Source organism: Pipistrellus kuhlii, unplaced genomic scaffold (assembly GCF_014108245.1).
Source record: "Pipistrellus kuhlii isolate mPipKuh1 unplaced genomic scaffold, mPipKuh1.p scaffold_m20_p_7, whole genome shotgun sequence".
In the NCBI taxonomy this organism is placed as follows: Eukaryota; Metazoa; Chordata; class Mammalia; order Chiroptera; family Vespertilionidae; genus Pipistrellus; species Pipistrellus kuhlii.
This window is the reverse complement of record NW_023425573.1, coordinates 30,611,589-30,637,817: the sequence shown is the minus strand read 5'-3', so window position 1 is coordinate 30,637,817 and position 26,229 is coordinate 30,611,589. Positions and strand designations below refer to the sequence as shown.

The 26,229-nt window shown below is 54.8% G+C and overlaps 1 protein-coding gene across 1 annotated transcript; it reads right to left on the bottom strand.

The window, feature by feature from the left end:
- Window positions 1-1,212: 1,212 nt before the first annotated feature.
- On the bottom strand, window positions 1,213-26,229 carry ANO7 (anoctamin 7). The gene is given in 25 exon segments (XM_045575470.1): window positions 1,213-2,421; window positions 2,551-2,670; window positions 3,085-3,175; window positions 5,881-6,023; window positions 6,191-6,396; window positions 7,720-7,865; window positions 9,148-9,245; window positions 10,507-10,561; window positions 10,838-10,949; window positions 11,870-11,972; window positions 12,061-12,159; window positions 12,757-12,894; window positions 12,966-13,109; window positions 14,199-14,295; window positions 14,828-14,918; window positions 15,410-15,575; window positions 16,681-16,791; window positions 17,528-17,585; window positions 18,322-18,458; window positions 19,110-19,217; window positions 20,559-20,701; window positions 24,159-24,212; window positions 24,214-24,217; window positions 25,124-25,223; window positions 26,058-26,229. Coding segments are annotated over 24 exon segments (2,589 nt in total). The 5' UTR covers window positions 25,217-25,223; window positions 26,058-26,229; the 3' UTR covers window positions 1,213-2,349.

Below are 26,229 nucleotides of genomic sequence, written 5' to 3'. Positions count from 1 at the left end.
ATCATGTGTGTCCACAGTTAAAATCCATCCCTTGGCCTTAACTTTGGAGTTTGGAGATTATATGCAAACATGTAAAGGCTTATGAATATGGATGACACTGGAATTTTATAAATTCTAAAATAAAACCCAAAACCAGATGCAGTGTGCTGAGGCTCGTTTTATCACACCACGTGTTCTTAGTCCATGGAACACTCGAGTGGTCACGGACATCCATACATAGTTCTCATCTGTGGTACGATTCTCCCAGCTGGCATATAGTTCTAAACACATTAACCAACGGCCCTGCGGGGGCCATGGGGGGAGGCCAGCAGTGGTCACAGCTGGGTGGCTGCCTGTCCCTGGGCTCCTGACCTTGCCTCACCTGCTGTGAAGCAGCAGTATCTTGCTACTTCACTCAGCTCAGGATTCTGCCTGAATGATCATCAGCAAAATGAGGTGACCCCAGGACTGGCTGCGGTTGGGTAGTGGTGGGGACTCCAGAGGAACCACCTGTCACATGTGGGAGGACAGGCATCGAGGGCCAGAGCTACAGGATGGGCCCGTTACGCACCACCCCTGAAGCTCGGGTCAGACTGGGGTCCACTGCATTAGAGGCCACTCTGGGTGGAAGGGTCTATGGCCAGGCATCAGGCCAATGATTGACATGCTGACTATAATGTGTGTGTTCAAGAAAACCTGAGTTACAACTCAAGCATTTTCTTATGTTCAATAAATTTAAAATTACAAAGTTTGAGAAAGCAATAAAGCAACCACGGGAAGAAGTACTTGTGGATGTTATGAGGACACTGCACAGTGAAACCATGCGGCCTCACCACTGGGTGGCTCTGCTGCTCAAAGGACGGTCCCTTTTCTCAAAGTGGATGAATGAGTGACGCCCAAAAGCAGTGCCAATGGCATCTTTGCTCACCTCATTGGGAAATGCTGCCTGCGGTGCAGTGCACACAGGGCTGCCTGAGGCCAGAGTCGTGGCTTTTTTTTTCTTTTTAATATATTTTATTGACTTTTTACAGAGAGGAAGAGAGAGAGAGAGCGCTAGAAACATCGACCAGCTGCCTCTTGCACACCCCCTACCGGGGATATGCCCGCAACCAAGATACATGCCCTTGACCGGAATCGAACCCGGGACCCTTCAGTCTGCAGACCGACACTACCACTGAGCCAAACCGGTTTCGGCTGAGCAGTGGGTTTTTAACGCCACATTTGCAAGAATACTATTTAGAGAGGTATCGATCAGCCCTTCTGGGAGGAAGTTTGTACATCTAGAAGTTTACCCTGAGGAAGTCAGTGGTGTGCATAGTATTTCCGGAGATTTATTCCAGCATGAATTATAAGGTACAGGTGGAAACCCCCCCCCCCCCCACACACACACGCAGCAGGGATGCACAGCAAAGGAAAGCATCCCGTGGTGGAGTCACACGTGGGCACAACGGTTACTGAGTTAATGGAAGGGGGTTCACAAGCTGGTTAGGACAAGGTCCTCCCAACTTTGGAGATGATCATGTGTAATCATACAGGAAACTCCAGAGTTACACTGGTCAGGAAATAAAACAATCTTCCTCCAAACCTTCCCCAGCCTCAGGCTTTAGTCTGGTAGGGAGGTGGGCAGTACAGCTTTTTAGCCTAAGAGCCCACTGACAGTGACTGGGAGTGAAAGAGGGCACCATGTTCAAGAAACGGTGACAGAATCAAGAGCCCTTGGCTAGAAATGGGGAGTGGAGAAAGTGGGTGAGGGGTTGTGACCTGGAACATAGGGTGCTGGGGGGCAGGCAGGACTCTGTCAACAGGTGGGCCTGGAGAGGGGTCATTCCATCATTCCAAGGACAGCAGGATCAAAACACTAGAGAGGACACAGGACCCAGAGTCCACTGCCTGGATTGGCAGATGAGTCATGTGAGGGCTGAAGGGCAAGTAGGAAGTGAGCAGGGAGAGGCAGAGGGGGCCGTGGGTGCAGGGGCTCAGGATTGCACGAAGTGGAGGGTTGAGGCCTGGAAGGGCCACAGCTCTGAGTAAAGATGTAGGAGAGTAAGCAGTGTGCTCAGAGGTGGGTGGGGGTGACAGGGAGGGGAGCTAGTCTCAGGTGGAGCCATTCTGCCCCTGGGGGAGTGTGAGGAGAGGATACTGGCTTGTGGGACTGGGAGGGAGATGGTGGAACATGCCCCAGCCCACCAGGTTCCCCTGCTATAGTCGCCTGGCTTTGGGTACTCCAAAGAGGTGGCCAGTGGAGGCTACATCTCCAGGGCGAGTTCTCTGCACTCCAGGTGGGTCTGATTCCAGGCCCCGCAGCCTCCAGCATGATTCCTGAGACCTCAGAGGGAAGGGACTGGCGAGGCCCAGCTGGCTTCTGGTTGCCTAGGCTGTGAGCCCAGACTCTCCTGAGGCTGAGGGCTGGTTGTCCTTGGCTCCATTCGTCCCCAAGAGAGCCTGTGTCCAGGAGGGGTGGTCGAGGAGGAGAGTGTGATTAAACTGACTGCACCCCGGCCTACTTGGCAGCAAGTACCTGGCTGGGGCCACTCCACAATGGGTGCATGAGGGCTGTGGGTGAGGGCTCACCTTGTTCTCAGCCAGCGCCTGCTTGGCCAGGTAGTACTCCCGCTTCACCTTGATCTGCACAGACTCAGGGATGTCAGGTACCAGGAGGTTGAGAACCCAGCCGATGTAGAACACCACATGCTGGCATCAGGGGACAGGACCAGCAGTGAGGGAGGGCACCCGACCCAATGGTAAAACAAGTGCCCAGAGTGGCCTTCATGGGCTCAGGTGTGGACAGCTGCTTCCCAGGTGTGGGTGAACTGAAACGCAGCAATGTCATGGCCCCAGAGACCAACCCCTGCTTCTGTGGCCCCGTGGAGCATTCTGATGTCCACACAGCCCTGTGACAGGCTAGGCAGGGATTGCTCCCTTTTGCAGATGGGGAAATGATGCCGAGAGGAACTGTGATTCCACCATAGTGACAGAGTGGGAAGACCAGGGCTCTATTCCTTTGGACACCCACCCCCAAACCACATGGTGAGATTAGGCAAAGCCAGAGGGTAGGGGAATCATGCTATGGCCAAGAGTGGGAAGTCAACAGAGGGCCCCAGCTACCTCAAACACAATGACAAAGGCCAGGCGGATAGCCAGAAGGTTCCAGTAAGTCCCGGAATAATGCCCATCATCTTCCCTGAATGCCCGATACCTGCAGGAAATACGGGACTCAGTGTGGGGACCAGGGCAGATGACTTTTCGGCATCTCCACCTTTGGCCTCCCTGATGCTAAAAGTCTGGGCACACGTACCACGGAGGGTGCCTGAAGAGGGAAATATGCTCAAGCAGTGTTCTCTGACATACGTTTAGCTCTTACTGTTATGGTCCCAAAAGGAAGGAGGAACTGGGTTATCCCCTTCCCCAACTAGGCTAACCTGGGCCCACTACTGTAGCCACATAAGTTAATACTCCAAATAGATGTGATTAACAAATGACTAAAACTGTTTCTGTGTGTTTTTAATAGTAAAATTAAAACTGTATAACAATAAGGTGAACTGGTGGGTGCTCAATAGGTTGTGGTAAAGCACATGAAGATCCTTGTCACACACAAGGAAATGAGACAAAAATAAATTCCTTCAGGATTTGTTAGAAAAATGTATAATTAAGATTGTAGGCTAAAAATTTAAGGGTAGTCCCTAAAATAATAAAAAATAAAAAATATACAGAATCAGTTCCAAATGAGTGTAAAGAGAGAAAAAAAAAAATACAGAACACTAATTCAACAGGAAGTAGAAGAGGAATAAAAAGCAAAAAGAATAAATGGAGAAAGCCCAGCTGGTATTGCTCAGTGGTTGAGCACTGACCCATATGTCAAGAGATTGCTGGCTTGGTTCCTGCTCAGGGCATATGCCCAGGTTGCAGGCTCAGTCCCCAGCAGGGGGGCATGCAAGAGACAGCCTATCAATGATGTTTCTCATCTCTTGTTGAGGTTTCTATGTCTCCCTCTTCCTTCCTCTCTCTCTAACATCAATGAAAACATGTTTTTTAAAAGAAAAATAATAATAAATGGAGAAAGTATCCACTAAAAAGAGATGACAAACATGAACTTGGCCGGCACCGGTTTGGCTCAGTGGATAGAGCGTCGGCCTGTGGACTGAAAGGTCCCGGGTTTGATTCCGGTCAAGTGCATGTACCTTGGTTGTGGGCACATGCCTAGTAATGGGTGTGCAAGAGGCAGCTGGTCGATGATTCTCTCTCATGGACGTTTCTAACTCTCTATCCCTCTCATTTCCTCTCTGTGAAAAATCAATAAAATATATTAAAAAAACACACACAACATGAACTTGTATGCAACTAAGAAACTAAAAATACATAAAGCAAAACCTGACAGAACCACCTGAAAAAACTGAAAGGCTTTAATTCATCTCTATTAGAATCTGATAGAATAAGCAAGGGAAAGGGGGGAAGATGAAAATCTGAACAATAAAGTTAAGAAGTCTGGCCTATTAGTATATAAAGAAACTTGCTCCAAAATTGACAGTGAAAAAACATATTTTCAAGTTCACCTGAAATATATGCAAAACCCATTGTGACCAGATCATGAAGAAGCCTCAACAATGGGAGAGATTTACATATCAACTCTTCAGGTTGTCTGCCCTCCAAGTAATTAAATCAGAATCAATTACATTAAATAAATAAATATATATATATATATATATATATATATATATATATATATATATATAAAATTAATTTCAGAGAGGAAAGGAGAGGGAGAGAGAAACATTAATGATGAGAGGGAATCATTGATGGGCTGTCTACTATATGCCCCACACCAGGAATTGAACCTACAATCTGGGCATGTGCCCTGACCAGGATTTGAACCATGACTTCTTGGTTCATAGGTCAACACTTAACCACTGAGCCACACTGGTTAGGCAACGACCTTTGTTTTTAAGTAGCAAACAGATTTTGTATGGATGGATCCAAGGGTATCATACTAAGTGAAATAAGTCAGAGAAAGACAAATGCCATATGATTTCACTTATTTGTGGGATCTAAAGAACAAAACAAACAAAACAAAAACAGACTCAGATTAAGAGAACAAACTACTAAAGGAGAGGAGGGTGGGAGGATGGGTAAAACAGATGAAGGGGATTAAGAGGTACAAACTTCCAGTTATAAAATAAGTAAGTCACAGGGCTGTGTCACTTTTAAAGCTTAGCTGAGTTTTCTGTAAAAACAAAACAAGACAAAACTACCAAAATTGACTGAAAATGACCTAGAAAAAAGAGAACTATAACCCTAGCTGGTTTGACTCAGTGGTAGAGTAGTGGCCTGCAGACTGAAGGGTCCTGGGTTCTATTCTGGTCAAGAGCAGGTGGCAGCGGTGCCGGCTCAACCCCCAGTGGAGAGAGGTACAGGAGGCAGTCAACCAATGATTCTTTCTCATAATTGATGTTTCTATCTCTCTGTCTTCCTCTTCCTTCCTCTCTGAAATCAAATATATATATATATATATATATATATATATATATATATATATATATATATATATATATTTTTTTTTTTTTTTTTTTAAGGGAACTATAAGTTGACCCTTGAACAACACGACGTTTAACTGTAAGGGTCATATACTCAGATTTTCCAAAAATTCAACCCGGGGTTGTTGGAGTGTCACCTATAACCGCCCCAGACCCCCAGCTCTCTACCTGGAGGGATGAGGAGGATGGGTACTCAGTCCCCACCCTGTGCCCCAGAGTCCTACAGCCGGTGGCTTGTTTAAGGAGGAAGCGCAGGGCTCGGGCCCATCTGCTCTCTGGTCGCCCGGTCCTCAGGCTTGGCCTCCAAACCTGGGTCCTCCCCTTCCAGCCAGCCCTCAGCCCTGTGCCGCCCCCCCTCACCTGGCGGCCTCACCTGCACGTGCGGTTGTGCGCGGCGGTGAAGGCCGGCGGGGCGCGCGCCAGTGTGAAGTTGACGAAGCCGCGCAGGTCACCGGCGCGGGTCCAGCGGTAATAGGTGCGCGGCAGGAACTCGGAGGAGAAGGCCAGCAGCACAGCCTGGGCGCCGGCGGCCAGGTGAACCGAACCCACTCAGCCCGCGGAGCCCCGCCCCGCGGAGCCCCGCCCCATAGAGCCCCACCCAGATGTAGCCCCGCCCCCATGGAGCCCCGCCCCTCGGAGCCCCGCCCCATACCTCCTTTACCTCCCCCCCACCTAGCGCTCACGTTGCTGATGACCGCCAGGTGAGCGATGCCAGTCAGGATGGGGAACCAGATGCCCACACCCTGCGCGCGCTGGGCCACTGGGCGCCGGCGCTCGCACACGAACTTGCGCGCGTCCAGGCGGATCTCCACCCAGTTGTTGAGCAGCGCGAAGAGCGGAGCCAGCGGGCAAGCGGCCACGAAGATGGTGACGAAGCCGAACTGCAGCACTGTGGGCACAGGTGTCACCGCAGGCCCTGTCCCCGCTCGCCTGCTTCTGCTCTGATTCATTTCCTAGGCTTAGCACCAGGGCCCCTGCTCCCAGACAGCCTCCCTGACTGCCCCTACTGCTCCACAGAACTGTCCGAGGGGCATGGGTCTCCTGGGGCTCCCTGAGGTCTGGGATTCTCTCTCCTCCTCGGCTTGGCCTGCCCTGTGGGCTTCTGGCAGGAAAGGGAGATTTTAGGCCTGCCTTCTCCATTTGCCCCTCTCAGGGAGCAGCTGGTTCCTCTGTAAAATACTAAGAGCTTTGGTCCCATTGCCAGCTGTCCAGTGGCCTAGGGCCACATAAGTCAACCCCACTCACACTATCATGAAAAAGCATATGAACTGTCTGCTCCCTCTTACGAGGGACCAATGCAACTACTATCACCCCTTTTGCTTTGGCTGCCAGAAGTTCAGTGATGTGTTGACTCAGATGCAACACTTTCCATTACACGCGGCCATGATCTCAGAGTAAGACCTTGGGCTGCTGGGACAAACATCCTGTCCCCAAAAAGTGCACCACACAGTGCAGGGAATGAGTACAATCACGGGCCACCACCTGGCCAGGGCACAGTTGAGGGTCTAGGAAAGAATGTGGACATCAAGAAAAGTTCTAGCCCTAGCTGGTTTGGCTCAGTGGATATAGCATCAGCCTGTGGACTGAGGGGTCCTGGGTTCGAATCCGGACAAGGGCATATTCCTGGGTTGCAGGCTCAATCCCCAGAAGGGGGCGTGCAGGAGGCAGCCAATCAATGATTCTCATCATTGATGTTTTTCTCCCTCTCCCTTCCTCTCTGAAATCAATAAAAAAAATATATTATATACAGTATTAAAAAAAAAGAAAAGAAAAGAAAAGAAAGAAAAGTTCTGGAATCAACTCCCATATGGGAGATTCCATTGGTCAGGGGATCTGAGGCCTGTCGCCTCCCAGGGGCAGCCTTACTCTCGGGGCAGTTGTTCCCATCCCTAGTGTCTGGTCTCCTGAGCACCCATCTTCCTCCCTAGCTCCTACAGGAGGCTCAAGCAGATGCCTACTGGGGTTGGGGATTAAGGCCACTCCAGGAGAGCCCCATCAACTGCCCCCAGTCCTCTTTGCAAACCTCTGTGCCCAGGGTGCTGTCCCTTCCCATCTTCAGCCTGCCCTTCTTGGGTACTCCCCACTGAGATCCACAAGTCCTTTCTGGATCCTTTGTAGGCTTGGCTACACTAGGGACCCTCTGTCCCCACCCACATCATGTTTCAAGGGAGACAGAGGAATGCTGAGGCTGGAGGCCCCCAGGGGCACCTACCCATTTTGAGGTACTCATCAAATAGGCCCTCACAGGGCAAGAGCTCATAGTCTGCCTCCCAGGGCGTCTGGCTGGCAGCGGCTGAAGCCACCACCTTCCTCTTCTTGGAGCGAAGCCGGAACTTCAGCCACCAGCCCTTGAGCTTCCTAGAAGTGGAAACACGCAGGGAAATAGCTTTTGCTCCTCCCGCTGCTTGCTCTGCAGTTTGAAGGCAGCAGGGGCAGGTCTGGACCCTGGGACCAGCATAGCAGGCTGGCCAGGCCTTACCAAACCCTCAAGAGTATCTGCCTCCTGCCGAAACCGGTTTGGCTCAGTGGATAGAGCGTCAGCCTGCGGACTGAAAGGTCCCAGGTTCAATTCCGGTCAAGGGCATATACCTTGGTTGCAGGCACATACCCAGTAGAGGGTGTGCAAGAGGCAGCTGATCAATGTTTCTCTCTCATCGATGTTTCTAACTCTCTCCCTCTCTCTTCCTCTCTGTAAAAAATCAATAAAATATATATATTTTTTAAAGAGTATCTGCCTCCTTATGGGGGTAGCCCCCCCCCCCCAGCTCCCCTGTAGTACCCCATTGTTCATGGAAGCTTTGGGGAGGATGGATTCCTCCTGGGACATGCAAAGAGGTGCCAGAGGTACGTCAAGGTGGAAGTGAGCAGATGAGGAAATCACTGTGTGAATGGGGGCATGTGTGCTTGTTACTTTGTCATAGGCAGGGGAATAGGTGTATGTGGCTTTGTCAGCACTCATCCAGCCCCTTCAGGCACCAACTACACCCCACACCCCAAACTCATGATTTCCTAGAATTCAGCCGATAGAACTGACTGCACCCAAAGAGAGGCATGGGTTGGCCAAGGTCCCATAGCTACAGCTCGAGGGGCCCAGGGGAGTCCATGCTGTCTGTGGGAGATCAGGTGTGCAGGAGAGATGGCAAGATGTCCAGGTTGGGTCCAGCCTTGGGCAGTCATTGCAAGGGCTCTTGCCTGGGAGGGTGTCCCAATGCTTGGATGGGAGCCACAGTGATGCCAGTGGAGGTGGCATTGGGGAGAAAGGACCCTAGTGGCAGGAAACCTGAGGCTGGGGGCCTCCCCTGGATGCCCCCTCTGGTGCTGCCTTGGCAGGGGGTGCTGCAGAGTGTCCTGGCCACAGAGGCTACAGAAAGGATGGTCTCCTCCCTCAAGAAAGCTGGCCAGGACCAAAGAACTCAATGTGCTGACACAGCAACCACAGGGTGCGGGTGTCACAGAGCCCCTGGGGCAGATGGCAGGGCGGACCCTCCTCTCCCCTGCAGGTGCAATTGCCAGGTCCAGGAGGGGACCCCCTGGCTTCCCTCCACCTCTTTTCCCGGTTGGGACTGGGCTGGTGCTACTGCCCAAGACAGTCCCAGTCCCAGGGCCCCTGGATGCTGCCCAGGGCAAGTGGGGGACTCACGGGACGAGAATCTCCTGCACGTTATTGATGATTTGCTTGCCCACCATGATTACTAGGAGCTCCTGTGCCAGCTCGATGAGACAGCCTCCTGCCGCACACTGCACAGCCAAGCTCCAGGTTAGTGCAGGGGAGGGGGTTCCCTCCCCAACCATCCTCCTCTAACCCTGCAAGGTGGCCCTTGCTATGTCCCTCCTCCTCTTCACACATGCCATGGGTTGCACAGACCCACCCTCAGACCTCACCCAAGTCCCCACTGTCTCCCCAAGGTCCACCTGCTGGACAGTGCATGCGAATGACCAGGCCCACTGGTGCATGGCACCCCAGTTTTCCTCTGGAGACCCACATGGCGTGAAGCTGATGCTGGCCCTGTGGCTCCAGGGAGGACCCACTATGTAGCCTCAGCAATCCCAGCCAGGGAGAGGTGCACCCAGGGATTTTAGGGGGAGCTCCTGAGACAGCATACTTGCACAGGGTTAGCAAGCAAGAGGGCATAGGCCTGTGCTGTTGGGATGTTGGCTCCCCCAGGGGTTGGGAGAACCTGAGGGAGCACAAAGCCAGTGCTAGGGAAGCAGGGCAGCATTGTTCAGACGCCTGCACCCAGCCCCACCTGAGCCCCCGGGGCCTGGCCAGCATCATTATAGGAGCCAACGGGAAAGGAACTCTGTTTCTGTGAAGCCAGTGTGAGCTGGGAACTTTCCCCCTGATGACCAAAACCCCCCTGAGTTGGGGCCCAGCTGCCCAGTCCCTGAAAAGCCCCTCCCCTATCATGAGAGAATAGAGTATTCCTCGGGGTTGGCCCTTGGCAGGCAGTGGGTTGGGCCACAGCCCAGACCCCTGGAAAGGAGGGAGCCCTTGGGTCAGAGAGGAGAGGGTCCTCCAGGTGAGGCACTCAGCGGAGCAGCTGGAGCCCGGCCGCCCTGGCTCAGAGACCACCTGTCACTGTCCCAGCTCCACCCAGTGTGCCCTCGGCAAGGGGACCTCAGGGGCTTTCTTCAGTGTCTCTGAGGGGTGGGCAGGGGCAAGCCCAGGCGCCCACAGTGGGCTCTGCGCCCTGTGAGAGTCACCAGCCTGTGTTCCCAGCGGAGCTTTGGGCAGTGAAAGCGTCAGCCTTTCCCCGCTCTGGCCTGACCTGTGACTTGTGCATCAGGTCAGAGTGGGAAAAGAGTGACACGTGAGGACACGACGGTGTTTTGTGGGCGCTGTTCCAGGTGGGAGTCAGAATGCTAGGAGGAGCCTGCTGTGGGGGTCCCGGGGCAGTTGTGACTGTGAGGGGCAGGGGTCAGAAAGAATCCCTGCAAACTAACATTCTGATGGAGGTTAGGGGGCAGGACCTGTGGGTGTCAGTCCCTGCACACTTACCTCCTCGTTGCGAACCCCCAACAAAGTGTGGTAGTTGCCCGGGTACCCCACAAACCTAGAGGAAATGGAGGTCCAGAGGCCGCAAGTGAGGAGGTGCCATCAGCTGCCCCCCCACCACACACACACACTATCTCCCTTGCTGCAGACACCGGACCTGCAGGTGAACCTGGAGCCCAGCTTTGCTTTGAGGTCCTGAGCCAGGACAGCCGCTGTCCCCACCAGGCCTCCTGGACTGTCATGCCCACCCTCCCTGAGCCTCTGGGGCCACATGGGTTGAGGCAGTGCAGGAGCAGGGCCCAGGGGAGGTGAGGCCAGGGGAAGCGGCACTCACCTGCCCTTGAAGAAGGCGATGTAGATGGGCGAGGAATAGAAGTTGACGAACTGGAAGATGAACACCTTGAGGGTGAAGGCGTCCTCGAACTGGGTCTGTGTCCGGTGCATTTCTGGGCAGAGAGGCCGGCTCAGTCCCCCCCAGCCCAGCCCTGGAGCCACCTCACCCACGGAGGGAGTGAGGGAAGCCGCATCGAACAGACATTCACTCAGGAAGGGGGCAAAGTGCAGCTTTCCTCAAGTTCTAATCCCCAAACCCTCTAAAAACGCTACGTTCGTAGAGGAAGAGCTGGCAGGTGACTAGACCACAGCAGTGCTGAGGGTGAAATGGCAGGGCACAAGGAGTAGCCAGAGGCTGAGTGAGTGACAGTCTGAGGCTGGGGTGACTGTGCCTGGAAAGCCGTTGCTGAGACAGAGGTCGGGGCATAAAAGGTGAATTGGAGGGGATACCTGAGGCCGGAAACGGGGTGCACATGGCCCTGCTGTTGCAGGAACACTGTGGAGGCTCCCTGGACACCTGCCCACCCAAAGCTCCCCCCAGGGGGACACTGAGCTCTCTGTCCCACCCCTGGACCAGGGCTGCTAACAGGCAATGTGTGGAAGGAATGAATTGGTTCACTGGTGTTTGTCTTTAGGAGATGGGAGAGCAAAGAAAGTGGGGGAGAGGTAGGCAGTGGGGCGGGCAGAGGGGGAGAAGGAAGGAGGTTACTCTGACAGAGGTAGTTTTCTCTCAGACACTGAGAAAGCAGGGCACACAGGGAGGCCTGGGCTGGGCAGCCTGCCCCAGGGGAGCTCCGCTTCGAACGGTCCTGTGCGCGGGGTGGAGGGCACCCAGATGCAGGGCAAGGCCTGGGTGCCCCAGAGGACCCTCTTGTCTCCACCCCCAGGCACTGTGCACAGTCGGGGGTGGGTCTCACATCCCATCTGTGCTAATTCAGGCTTTGAGGGCCCTGTGATCTGCAAGGAAGTGTGTTCCGACTCGGGCAGCAGGGCTGGCATGGCCCTGAGTGGGCACTCAGCCTGGGCCACTCACCCCATCTTGTCAGGATGTGGGCCAAAGCCACATAGACCTTGGAGAGGACAAGGATGAAGAACAGGTTCACCACGGAGCCCGAGAGGCTGGCGATGCGAGAAGCCTGGTGGCAGGTGGTGGATCAGAGCTGGCGCTGGGGGTGGTCCCGAGCCACCCCCCCCCCCCAGCAGGAGCAGGCAGTGGAGGCTCACCCAGGCTGCCAGGAGGGTGTTGTTCAACCTGGACACCAGGATGGCCATGATGGCGCGGTACAGGATGATGGACATGAGGCCTATGACCACCACGGCCACCTGTGGGGACCAAGTGCGTGAGCCCCATGCCGAGGCCTGGGACTCCAGCGCCCTCGGGCCACCGCCCCACCTGTAGGCCTGGCTGTGCTCCGTGCTTCTTCAGTGGGTGTTAGAGGCACAGGAAGGCAGGATGGGGGGCTGGGAGGCCATTTAGAATTACAGGTGGGCGATATCTGGGTGTCAAGGGAGCCACGGTGCACTGTTCTTGGTCCCAGGTCCCCCGCCCCTGCTCTTCCACCGACCAGAACTTGGGAATTCCTGCCATCTTGAAAGGGGATGGGAAGGGAGGGTCAAGCCAGGAAGCCCCTTTGGCTGGAGGACCTCCCCCTGCCGGGATCCCCCCATGCTTGAAGGATGCCCCAAGCCCACATCTGCGGGGAAGCATTCCGGGAGTCCCTGCCCACACACACTCACAGCTTACAGCCCAGACCCCCTGGCCTGGCCCTGAGCTTGGCCCCTTCCCTGGAGCTCAGGACCCGAGGGCCTTTCTGCCGCAGCAAGTGCCTCGTGGGTCCCAGGAGGAGGAGGGGCCACAGCTGCCCCGAGCAGCTCAGGAGGAAGGGGCGTGATGGGGAGGGGAGGGTGGCGGGACCTCACCATCATCAGCACCAGCACGGAGCTGGCCAGCATGCGACGCGTGCGGCTCCTCTTGGAGAAGTAGGGCTCCTCCTTGCCGGTGATGGGGTTCGGGGCAGTCGTGGGGGCCGAGGCGGCAAACTGGGGCCGTGGCCTCTCCTGGAAGGGAGCCAGTGCTCAGTGGCGGCCTCGAGGGCAGTGTGGTGGCCACGGTCTGGGGACCGACCCACCTCGATGTCCTCGTAGTCGAAGCAGCCCCAGCGGTAGGCCAGCGTGGCGCTCTTCCGCTTCCAGTACTCCAGGAGCAGCACGGCCCACAGCGCCACGAACACGCTGAAGAAGACGGTGCCGCCGTGGTCGAAGAGCCGGCCGGCCTGCGGGCGGGGCGCGGGGCTCACACCTGCTCCCGCTGCTGGCCCCCCGTGCCTCAGTTTCCCCCCTGGAGCAATGGGTTGTATTTTGGAAGCAGGTGGCTTGTTTCCCGGCGTGGGGCAGCAGGCAAGTGGGATGTTGCTCTAGGAGGGCCACACCTGAGTCTCCCCCATAGCGCCTTAGGTGATGCAGGTGGGATTCTGCACTTCCTGAGCTGTTGATATTTGGGAGCTTTTCGGAGTTAACGCTGTGATGAGTTTAGAACTTTGGGGATGTGTCCTTTGCACATGGGGTGAACCTGAAGTTTGGGGGGCCAGAGGGTGGACTGTAGGGGGTTGGATTGTGGCTCCCCCCCTGGAACCTAAGGAGATAAGCTTATTTGGAACAAGGGCCTGTGTATGTGTGATTAAGGTGGAAGTCTCTACATGGAAGTACCCCGGTTTAGGGGCCCCTGGGCCCTGCGACAAATCCTTATGACAGAAGGGAAGGGGGATAGACACACGTGCCCACAGGGAAAGGCCACGGGAATATGGAGGTGGAAATTGGGGTGGTGCAGCCACCAGAAGTAGGAGCAAGGCAGGGAACAGTCCCCCGGAGGAGGCAGCCTTGCTAACACCCGGAGTTTGGACTTCTGACCTCTGAGCTGAGGGAAAAGAATTCGTGTTGTTTCAAGAGCAGGACTTTGTTGGAGCAGCCCTAGGAAACGATACAGACGGACGCCGAGGTGTGTGTCGAAGGTGTGTCTGGTCTGGGGCCCAGCAGTGCACCAAGGGCACCAAGCCGGTGTGTGGGGGCTGCGGGTGAGGCCAGAGAGGAACTACAGCACCCACAGTGTGCTGGGCGCTGTGGGGGCCCCCGGGCGCAGGGACTCCGAGGAGCTACCTGCCCCCACCTCTCAGGCTGGGGGCTCTGCTCAGCCGTGGGGCCCCCTGGCTCACCTTGGTCAGTGACAGACAATAGCAGCAATAACAGCAAGGGCCCACCTATGGCCACCGACTGTCGCAGGCACTCCGCCAAGGGGGGCACCAGTCACAGCCCCACACCAGGTGCAGACGGAGCTCTCTTCCTCCCTTCGCCCACCTTCCCCGTACCTGGGCCAGGGCGCAGGTGCTGGACAGCAGCCAGAAGGGGCAGGTGAGACAGAGTGGGCACATCTGGAAGCTCTCGGCGCTGCTGCACAGCTCCTGCCTTCGGAGTGGAAGCGGGTGCTAGAGCCTGGGGCCCCCTTCCCACCAGGTCTGCCCCCTGCCCTCTTCTCCCGCCACTGCCATGGCCAGGTCCAGCATTCCTTTAAAATGAGGCAACCATCATTTTTGAGATAACTTTTTGCAATTTCACCTCCATAATAAAGCAAAATTCAAGCCCCGTCTTTTGTTTATTAAAAGAAAAGCGTACACTATTCCAAGAAACAAGGGCACCAACATAATTAGTCTGGAAACACACCTGTCTACGTGTGTCATTCTAGGGCACACCTATCAGTGTGGGAACACACCTGTCCACCTGTGTCAGCCTGAGGCCACACCTGTCCAACGGTCATTCTGGAGCACTCCTATCTACCTGTCATCCTTCCAGCCAGATCCATTGGGCCCTCTGACATCCATGAAGGCAGGGAGCTGTTCATGGTCACCTCCATCCTCAACTCTGCACAGGGCATGTGCCCCCCCCCCCTTCCCCGGAGACACAGGGTGAGGCCTGGGAGCTGAGGGGAGAGGGCACTTACGTGGGTGTGTCTGAGAATACCATGAAACAGCCCACCAGGAATACCAGCGTGCCCACCACGGCCGCTGGCAGGAGCCAGCCTGTGTAGAACCCTGCAGAGGGGAGCCAGGTAGGGGCCCCAGGAGCCAGCTGTCAGCAACCATGATGGGCCTGTGCACCCAGCGCTGGGCTGAGTGCCAGGCGGGGGTCTGCACAGACGCAGTTGTCCCCCAGAGACCCACATCCAACCAGCAGAGTTTGAGGCCATCTGGGAGGCAGTTGTCGGGGAGATGGTCCTCAGAGGTCCCCCCACCCTCCAGCCCCTTTGTCCTAACCTCTGTCCTGGGCTGTGCAGCCCCCACCACATGACTGGACTTCATGGGCGGGGTCTGGAGGCTGAAGTGGGGAGGCCCACCTGCAGGAGGGGGTTCCCAGCCCTTCACTGGGGTGTTAAGAGCGTCCTGGGCCAGTGGCTGTGTTGGCCTAGGAGGGATCAGCATGCTGGCAGCCCAGCCCCTGTGCTTGCTCCCCTTTTGGAGATTATTACCCTGAAGACCGAAGTCGGGGGCCCAGGAGGCCCTGAGGGGCAGTGGGCGGGACTTACCCAGCCAGGCGAAGTAGAGGGCCACCTTCTCCCCGAAGTACCTGCGCACGTGGTCCAGAGGCTGGTACTTGTGCCACTTGCCCCAGCGGGCCCAGTACTGGAACAGGACCTGCCGCTGGTTGAGGCCAGGGGCCCTCAGGCCCTCAGGGGGTGTAGTGAAGGGGCCCTGGGGACCAGAAGCCAGTGGTCGGGATTCAGGCTGCTCTGAGCATCTTACTGGGCCTTATTCTATTTTTTTTTAATATATATTTTTATTGATTTTTTTACAGAGAGGAAGAGAGAGGGATAGAGAGTTAGAAACATCGATGAGAGAGAATCATCGATCAGCTGCCTCTTGCACACCCTCTACTGGGGATGTGCTCGCAACCAAGGTACTTGCCCTTGACCTGAATCGAACCCGGGACCTTTCAGTCCGCAGGCCGACGCTCTATCCACTGAGCCAAACCAGTTTCGGTGCTATTCTAAGTGTGGGCCTTCAGCGCTGGGCAAGGCCACCTGCCCGGCGTCCCGGATGCAGGGTTGCTGCTCGAGGACAACAGTTATGTTTGGGTCCCGGGGGTCGCGGGGGGGGGGGGGGGAGTCTAGGAAGGCCTCTCTGGGAGGGGCACCTAGGCCTCCTGGGAACCCCGCAGTCTGCGTCCAGGAGGAGCTGCAGCTGTGGTCTAGGATGGATTGGCATCTCTGGGTGGGCTTCTGCAGCCGGGGGCTGTGCTGTCCCCCGGGCACCGGGCAAGCGAGGCCGCTGTGCCAGGCGCTGTGCGTCCTGTGCTCTGGCCAGAGGTGGGAAGAGGGATGCCCCAAACCAACGTGGAGCTGGCCATTTCGCTGCGTGTCCTCCCTCAGTGGCCCTTCGGTACCTCACACAGAGCTGCAGGCCTGACCCTGCCCTCCACCCTGCTGCCCCTTCCTGCAGCTCTGGATTTGGTGGGCAGCTGTGGGGGTGTTTGTGGGCAGCTGCGAGGGTGAGGGACATAAACAGCCTCCAGACCACAGTGAACATTTTGTCAGGACGATGGTGAGCGCTCCTTTGTGTTCAGTTTACTCAGATTTGGGGAGCACAGGGGACCTCACTGTCTTCCCCATGAGATGGGGCTGTTGGGCGTGCCATGTACTGAGAGGGCCTTGAACAGCAGCATGGCCTGGTCACATTGCAGTTGCCTGCCTGGCAACAGCTGCCCCCTCAGGTGACAGCAAGACCCCCTGGTCTAGGAACTCGCCCCATGCCCGGGTCCGAGACCCCCACCACAGCCTCTCCAGCTCCCAGGTCTCACCTCGTGCAGGGGGAAGGCCGCCCTGAACACGCCCTGGGACAGCAGCTGCTCGATTCCAAACAGACCTTTCTTGTCATCGCCGTATGGGGTCTTGGCCAGGATCTCAAACAGCTGGGGGTGGTGGGGAGAGGGCACTGGTCGCCTGCCATGTGATGGCAGGGCAGGGGCATCCTGGCCCTCCCATCTCAAGGCTGAGCCCACAGACAGCCCCCCACAGCCTCTGGCGTCAAATGAGGAGAATACTTTGTACACTCAGATCTTCCTCCTGCTGCCGGCTCATACCCCTGAGGGGGGACGATCATTCTCTACTGAACAATCACAAGACCTGGGCCAGAATTGTGGGCACACAGGAGTCAGGCTTGGATTTGACCCCAGGTCCTGACTGTGCACAGCCAGCCCTGGACCCTGCTCTGGGCAGGGCCAGCCTCCAGTTGGACAGCTGTGTCAGGCATGGGCTCTGCCTCTTGGTGGCCAGCAGGGGGCGGCCCTAGGCAGACCCGTCCAAAGCCTCTTCCTGTCACAGACCCTGGAGGGGCCTGGCTCAGCCCACCCTTCTCAGGCTCGATACTCTGACCCTCGGCTCTCTTCCTCACTGACCAGCAGGTCCCACACCCACCTGGGTCAGTAGCCGTGGCTGTCTGTCCCACAAGTCCATAACCAGATATCCATTCTGAGCCCTGGGGCTCCCGTGGGGGCACTGACAAGGCCCACCTGAATTCGATGAGGGGGCACCCCTAAGTCTCCAGCCCCCCGCCCTGGCCTCAGTGCTCTCATCACAGCAGAGCTTTCCTGTGTCCAGACCTCAGGCTCCTCTGAGCCGGGTCAGGGTTTGGGGACTCCCACTCACGATCTGGTGCCTGTGGGTGCAGGAGAAGAAGGTGTCCTGGTTGTCACTCCTGAGGAACCTGTGGGCATGTGAGAAGTGCAGTAGAGTTCACAAAGGCAGACACACACACACACACACACACACACACACACACACACACCATGCTCAGGCTTTCTCCTTGCACACTGGGGAACAGCCACCATCCCCTTTCCACCCCCTCACTCCTCCCCCCTCCCCCCCCACGCAGGATCAAGTCCCAATATTGTCTTTTCCTTTCTGGAGGCAGGAGGTCACAGGGCATTGTCCAGAAGTCACAGAAATCCTCCACCCGGGACAGTGGTTGGCAGAGGGCAGGGCAGTGTGGGAGCCCCAGACTCACAAGGAGCGCCATGGCTTCCCTGGGCACCGGAGCACCACATGTAGGTGTGCCCTGTGACACGCACACAGGAGAGGTGCCACCAGCAGCCAGTGTGGACTGACCACGACCATCTTCCGCCTCGTTTGCGAGGGGAGGCCCTCCAGACCCTGCCACCCACCATGGACGTGTCATTGAGTAGGGAACGGGCCGTGTGTCCAGCAGCTGGGGTTTGGGGAACATTTGTCCGCAGCACAGCCTGCCTGTCCTGACTGAGGTGGCCCAGCCGCCACTCACGCTCCCTGGTTAAAAAGCTCCAAAAAGGAGAAGGTTTGGGAACGCGTGGAGGTTTAGCACTGTCGCTCGTTGACCTCTCACGCACGCTTCCCTGGCTGTGTCCCCCAGCCCTGGCCACCGTGTGAAGCTGTCCCGCGGGCACGGCCGGGCCACCGTCTCTTACCTCGACAACTTGCTCACTTTGAACTGGCAGGAGTAATACTCGGGGGGCAGATCGGGCACGTCCTCCAGCAGGATGTTGGGGATGCCCAGCCACCGCAGCAGGCTGGCCGACCAGTTGCTGGCCTGATTGGGCAGCTCCTGGAAAGGATCATCGCTTGTTCCTCCCACCCCTGGGCACGATGCCACGTGGCGGGATGAGGTGTGTAGATTTGCAAACTGAGCAACAGCGAAAGGGCTCAGCCAGGGAATGGGCAAGCCCCTTCCTGTCTCAGGCCTGGTGCTGGGGGACTCAGCTGGTCCAGCCGAGGCCCAGATTTCAAGGCAGGGAGGGTTAGACAGTCACGTGTCCCTTTGTCTACCAAATGCCATCATGGTCAAAGGGAGCCAGAGTAGGTGGCAGAGCAGCCCCCAGGCACATCATCCGGAGGTCACCGCTGCCTCTCCACACTGTGTCCCCAGTCTATTCTCCCCCTCCTGCAGTGGTCCTCAACGGACAGCCTGGTGGAGGTCGGGAGCAGGCGGGCTCAGGTGGTCAGACTAGGCCATGGTTGCTGCACACACGCCTCCCCCCCAGAGCATCCATGGTTGTGGGGTCTGACCGCCCCACCCTGTCTGCCTAATAAGGCTTCCTGGAGTGTGATGGCAGCTATGAGGGATCTTTGAGGACAAAATGGGGAGCCTCAGGTTGTCAGCAATGGACACTGCACCCAGCACATGGGGTGCAGTCATGATTAACCCTGGCTTGGGGGCACCTCCAGGCCTTCTCTGAATGTCATGCACTCCAGGTACCTGCAGGGGCAGCTTCAGGCGAAGGTCTTCCGCGTAGTAGCAGAGCACGGCCCAGGGGGCGCTGAGGAGGATGTAGTGCACTCTGCAGTGCTCATCCTGGACAAGATGCTGTGGGGACCGGGGCTCTGTCAGAGCCTGAGTGTGTGCTGTGTACATGTTTGCAGAGTGCATACACGTACACATGTACACACAAGTGTGTGCTTGTGTGGGTGCACACGCGGATAAATATTTGTACACAATGTGTGTGCATGCATGCATACATGTGACTGTTTCTACACAGACACACACACACATGCATACATGTGCAGGGTGTGCCCGTGTGTGTGTGTCCATTCACACGTTTAGGAAAAGGCAGGTGTTTCTGTAGCCATGTTAACAACAAACTAGCCATGGCTTTAAACCTATTTGGTAAGTGACACCGCCTCTGAAAGCCAAGCACAGGGTGCCTGCCCCTCTCTGGAGATCAGGCAATCAGCGACAGACAGAGGACACCAAGCTATTAGGGCCAATGCCAGCCATACCCCTGTGACGATCAAACCCTCCCACGGCCTGAGCTCAGAGTACTGCCCAAGCAGCCCTGCTCCCTGACCCAGGCAGCCCTGCTCCCTGACCCAGGCAGCCCTGCTCCCTGACCCAGGCAGCCCTGCTCCCTGACCCAGGCAGCCCTGCTCCCTGACCCAGGCAGTAATCAGCACAGCAGTCACCAGCAGGTGCTCGGCCGAGGCCTGGCCGCCACTGCACCCATGACGCAGGCGGGTCTTAAAGGCACGACGTCAGGAAGAGTCCCACTGAGCACAGCTCCATCTCACCAAGTTCAAATAGAAACAGAGCTGTACTGTTTATCAACATGAAATGTGCTCAAATGGTAAAGACACACAAGAATGAGGTTAGCATGAAGCTTCCCTCTGGGGCTGGGGAAGACAGACACTGGGCAGCAGAGTCTGCTCTTGGGGTTAGAAAGCAAGTCAGACAATGTAGGAGACATGCAGAGGGACCTGGCATGGGGTCAGTGATGCGATGGAACCAGAGTTCTGCACTCCAATCCCCACTGCTCCAAGCCCCCCTCACTGCCTGCCTGCCCCCACTGCACGCCAGCACCACACAGCTCCTTCCTGCTTTCTCATACTCCCCGCAACTGAAGTGGGACCAACTACTGTAACTGACATACCTGTGAAAGGCCTGATGCATACCTTTAAGCACACAAATGTCCCACCCCTAGACAGAAGCCCTAATGTTGGAGGTGAGACAGGCGAATGGAGAAGGTGGCTCCTGAGTTTTCTGGTGAATCTGAAGGACTCTGGCTTCTGTGAGAGAGCTTGTGTGCTACGATGGGTTGATGTTTTACCTGAGGGGAGGGCCATCCAGTACAACTCTGGGCTTGATTTGTTGTCATGCCCCAAGCCTAGTGGATGCAGTGCCTAGGGCCCTGCCCACAACCAACCCCCGTACCTGGTCCACCTGCAGGCCAGCTGTACGAAGGTTCTCCAGGAAGGTCTCCCGCCAGGCCATGTGTGTGCGTCTCTTGTCCTGAGTGGCACTGTCCTGCTGCTGACCCAGCCTCAGGTCTTCCTCCCAAACAAGGACAAAGTCTGCTGGGAACCAACAGGGGCAGAAGCAGGGAGGACAGGCTAACCCAGGGATGCCAGTCTCCCTGCGGGGACACCCGGGTACTGGGTGGGAAGTAGGAGTCAAGCACTTGGATACTTGGCCTATCCCTCTATACAAGAGGATGTGGTCATGGTCAAAGGGCCCAACACATATGATCTGAGAATCAGAGAGAGAGAGGGTAAGAAGAAGCACTTTTTAAAGAAAAATGGTCAAGAATTTTTAAGTCTGATGAAAAAAGAAATCAATACAAAAATAAAAAATCTCAGTGAGCCCTAAGCAGGGTAAAGAAACTCCAGCTAGAAAAACCTTGGACAGCATGTCTTTGCTGTGCACTACAGAGAAAGGGGAAAAAAAAATCAAAACATTATATTTCAGGGAACAACAAGAGTATGGACACCCAATTTCTCAACAGAAACCATGGAAGAAGCCAAAGGACAATAGAATAGCATGTTTAAAGTGCTGGAGGAAATACGGAACACTGAAGTTCTTATTCTGTAGAAATGTTCTTCAGAGATGAGGCTAAAGGAAAACATCCTCAAACAATCAAAGCCTGGGAAATGAAGTCCAGCACACCTGCTCTACAGGAAACACAAGAGGAAGTCCTTGGGGCCAAAGGTGATACTCAGATGGAAATGAAGATGAGCAAGAAGAATGAGTACACTGCAAAGGATAAACAGTTAAACGTGAAAGTAAAACGACCTATGTACAGAGGGCATGATCTTGTATATAGATATTCCAAAGGAATCCACTACAGAAACTATTAGAACTAATACCAGTTTTGAGAAGGTTGTTAGAAACAAAATCAACATATAAATTTCAACTGTAGCCCTGGGCAGCGTGGCTCAGTTGTTTGGCCCATGCACTGAACTGTCATGGTTTGATTTCTGGTCAGCACACATACCCAGGTTGTGGGTTCAATCTCCAGTCTGGTTGCATGTGGGAGGCAACTGATCAATGTTTCTCTCGCACATCTATGCTTTTTTCTCTCTCTCCCTCTCCCTTCCTCTCTAAAATAAATTTTAAAAAATCAATATTTTCATATATTAGTAATAAACAAGCCAAAAATGAAATGAAGAAAAATAATTCCATTTACAACAACAATTCATATACAACAGCACCAAAAAAAGGAACAAATTTTTAAAATGTGCAAGAATTATACATTGAGAACTACCTAATGCTATTGAGATACATTGAAGAAGAGCTAAATCCATGTGAAGAATCCCTTGTGCATGAGTTGCATGTGAAGAAGATAACCTGTCCAGGATAGCAAACTGATTTATACACTTAATTCATATCAAACACACAGCTGGCTTTCTCCACCCTCGCTCCCCAAAATTGACAAGTTTAAAATATCTTGTGGAAACACATGAGATCCAGAATATTGAAAAATAACAGAGTTGGCCTCACCAGTATTGCTCAGTGGTTGAGCATCAACCCATGAACCAAGTGGTCACAGTTCGACTCTCAGTCAGAAGCCTTGGTTGTAGGCTTCATCCCCAGTGTAGGGCATGCAGGAGGCAGCTGATCAATGATTCTCTCTCATCAATGATGTTTCTATTTCTCCCTCTCCCTTCCTCTCTCTAAAAACAAACAAACAAAAAACATTTTTTTTTTAAAAGAACAGTGGTACTACTCATGTTTTTAAATTTTAGAACTCACTACAAAGTAAGGATAATCAAGACACTATGGTACTGGCATAAGGATAGAGATAAAGATGTAGTTCAATAAAATCTATTTGAGATTCTGAAAATAAACCCATATATGTATGGCCGATTTTTTTTTACAAAAGGCCCAACAATTCAATGGGAAAAGAACAATGATTTCAACAAATGGTGCCAGCACAAGTGGACAGATACACCAAAGGAAAGAATTTGGTCCCCATTTCACACCATACACAAGAATTAACTCAGAGCAGAGTTAAGATCATAAGATAAAGATAACAGAACTAAGGATAAGAATGAAAATGGCCTGGCTGGCATGGCTCAGTGGTTGAGTGTTGACCCATGAACCAGAGGTCACAGTTCGATTCCCAGTCAGAGCACATGCCTGGGTTATGGGCTCAATCCCCAGAAAAGGGTGTGCAGGAGGCAGCCAATCAGTGCTTCTCTCTCATTATGGATGTTCCATCTCTTCCTCTCCTTTCCTCTCTGAAACCAATAAAAACATATTTTAAAAAGAATGAAAGTGATAAGACTCAGGAGAAAATATAGAGATAAATAAGTCTTCATGACCTGGATTCTTAGGTACACACCAAAAGCACAGCAATAAAAGAGAATATTAATAAGATGGACGTTGTCAAAATGAACAACTACGGTATATGCTTCAAAGGACACTGGCAGGAAAGTATAAAGGCAACCCACAGAATGGAAGGAAAATATACATATAAATAGTGTATCTGATAAGGATCTTGTATCCAGAACACAAAGAACTTTACAACCTAATAAAGAGATAAGTAACCCAATTTTAAAATGGGCCAAGATTTTGAAGACATTTCTCTAAAGAAGATATACAAATGGCCAATGAGCATCTATTGAAGAGATGCTCAATATCAGGAGTCATTAGGAAATTACAAACATGAGTCACATAGAGATGCCACCATACAGTACCCAGCAGTGGCTGCACCATTCACATTCCCATTAGCAGTGCACAGGATTCCAATGTATCTGCATCCTTATCAACACTTGGTATTTCCTGTTTTTGTCATTGTTGTAAGTGGGTGGGGGGTGAGGGCATCTACTATTAACAATGATCATTGCTGCATGGAGGGCAGGGTCAGGTAGATGAGGCCAGTGGGATGCAGTCCTTTCAGAAATGATGGTGGCTTGGGGCAGACAGGAGGCATTGGGGGGATTGGGGGGGGGGGAGCGGGGAGGTGAGGATTTGGTGGAAAGCTATGGGGCACAACAGGTAAGAATCTGAAATGAGCCCTGGTTGGTGTTTTTTGGGCATTGTTTCTGTGCACCATTCCTAGTCAGGCACATATCCCGGTTATGGGCTTGATCCCCATTGGGGATGTGCAGGAGGCAGCTGATCAATGTTCTGCTCTCACAGTGATATTTCTCTCTCTCTCCCTCGCCCTTCCTCTCTCTCTAAAAATCAATTAAAAAATAAAAAGAATCTGAGGTGACTCCAAGCTGTCCTGAGGCCAGAGCAGGAGGGAGATGGGCCCTCTCTGCCCTCCAGAGCTCTCTCAGCTCCAGCCCCTCAGTAGGAACCCCCCTTTTCTGCTGTGGCCCCAGACTGTGTTCTGCTCACCATGGGGCCCTCACCCCATTTCCCAGCACAGCAATTAGCACCAGAGCTGGCTCAGGAGATAGTGCTGAGGTGGGGAGGTGCAGCCTGGTCAAAGAGGTTGGTGATTCAGACCTGCTGTCCTTTTGCTATTGTACCATATGGGGGTGCCCCATCTGTGTTTCCACCCCCCAGGACCAACACAGGAACAGCTGGAGAACTGGGAAGGGCTCACCGATCCTGCAAGTGGCCGTCTGGTGTTCATCGGGCTGGAAGGAAAGCACCTCATGGTGAGAACACACCCCATCCAGCCCTAGACCACCCAGGAACACGGAAGGCCAAATGGGTGTGGGCAGGGGGCTCAGAGGCACATCTAGGATGAGCAGTCCCACCGTCCTTCCTGACCCCTGGCCTCTGTGCAGTGGGCAAGGGTCAAATTTGCAGGCAGCATGGCCAAAACCAGGGTGCCCACCCTGCTGGCTCCAGGGGCTGGAGGGGAGTTGGGCTGTCCTGTAAGTGGCCCTGTGGATGGCAGAGGTGGTCATGAGCCCAGAGGGTGCAATCCTGTTCTGAGTGAATGAGGCCTTGGGTTCCCCATCCCCAGACACTGTACTGTGGGGCAGCAGGAAGGGGTCCCTGTGTCTGCTCTCAGCTGGGGGAGAAGGGGATGGGCAGCACCTGGAGGCAGACACAAAGCCCAGGAGGACCAGGAATTCTCCCAACAGCCTCACTCAGGGTGTATGTGCCCCCCGCCCCGGGCCAGGAATGGGAGCCCTATGTCCCCCTCTCTCCCCTCCATGCTAATGAGATCTGATACTGCCCCCTCTTATACCTGAGTGGCCTCATCTAGCCATCCCAGGAGGTTCCACACATCTCTCAGAGTCAGTGAGGCAGGCAGTGACCTAACTGTGACACCCCCCTCTTCCCAGGCAGTGTGGGGACCCTCGAGGTCCATATAACAGGTGAGGGCTTGGGGTCTCCAGGAAGCATCCACCCCAGGGGCTCGGGGCCAGTGCAGGCCATTGTCCCCAGAGTCTCTGTGTCTATTCCGGGCGTGGGGTGGGACACAGAGACCCTCCAGTATCCACCTTAGACCATGGCCTGAAGCCCAGGGCGGGGAGTTGAAGGGCTGTGCTGGGCCTCCTGTTCCCCAGTCCCTGGTGATGGAGAGTTACCTGTGAGATGCTTCCGTAAGAGTCCGCCTTCTCCATTCCCAGGGCCATGTCGATCAGGACAGTATTGTCCTCTGGGGCCCGCCTCCGCAGCATTCCGCTCCTGCACCCGCCAGGACCAGGGTGGGTGCCAGAGTAAAGAGGGGCACATGAGACATGGCTGCACCACCGCACAGCCCTCAGACCCCCCGAGAGGTGAGTACAGGGCCCAGGGGTTGCAGGCAGGGCCAGGGACCACGTGAAGACCCCAGAACTGGGCGAGGGAGCTGCCTGTCTGTCTGATGAGTACCCACCTCCCCCTTAGCCCTGCATGCGGGCTGGGAGCATGGGTAACCCTCTTCCTTTTGTTAGCCCGTGGGGGGCAGAAGATACCCTTTAACGGAGAGAGAGACAGGACCTTGGCTCCTCCTTGGGGTCCTGGGTCTGCAGCAGAACCAGTGTGGCCCTGAGTGTCATCACCAGGGTCACTGAGGTGGGAGGCTTATGTAGGTGGAGGAGACACGGGAAGCCAGAGGGGATAGGGGACAGTTCATCTAGTCCAGATAAACTGAGGCCAGAGGGGCAGACGTGGTGTCCACACCTCCCGACCCTGCCAGGTTACGGATGCCCCAGAGCCAGTGCGGGTGTGGGGTGTTCCTACTGTTGTGAGCAAGTGAGGAGGGGCATCCTCGGTGCTCTGTTCAGCAGAGACAGAACAGAGGATGCCCCAAGCAAGAGGCCAAAAGTCACCTGTTCTGTGATAGGCTCATTGGACGGTGGAAAACTGAGTTCCCTAGAGTTGGGGTGCCCTGCACAAAGCCACACCGAGCACCTGGTCCTTCTCATGATGCCCAGCCCTGTGCCAGATCTCGGAGTGCCAGCCTCCCTGGAGAATCCACCCCTTGGAACCCAGCTGGGTTGGGGTGCTCACCAGCCTCCCTAGAGTCCATCTGCCTACCTTCTTCCTTGTGCCCATGCGATGTCAAACAGTCCCCACCTGGCACAATGGCTTCTTCCGGAAGAGGCCTCGGAGGTCTTGGACCACTTCTAGCAAGAGCCTGGTCCGAGCAGCGAGACTGGGCTCGCCCCTGGGGTGGGACCCTTCCTGGTAGGCCTGCGCAGGCAGAGAT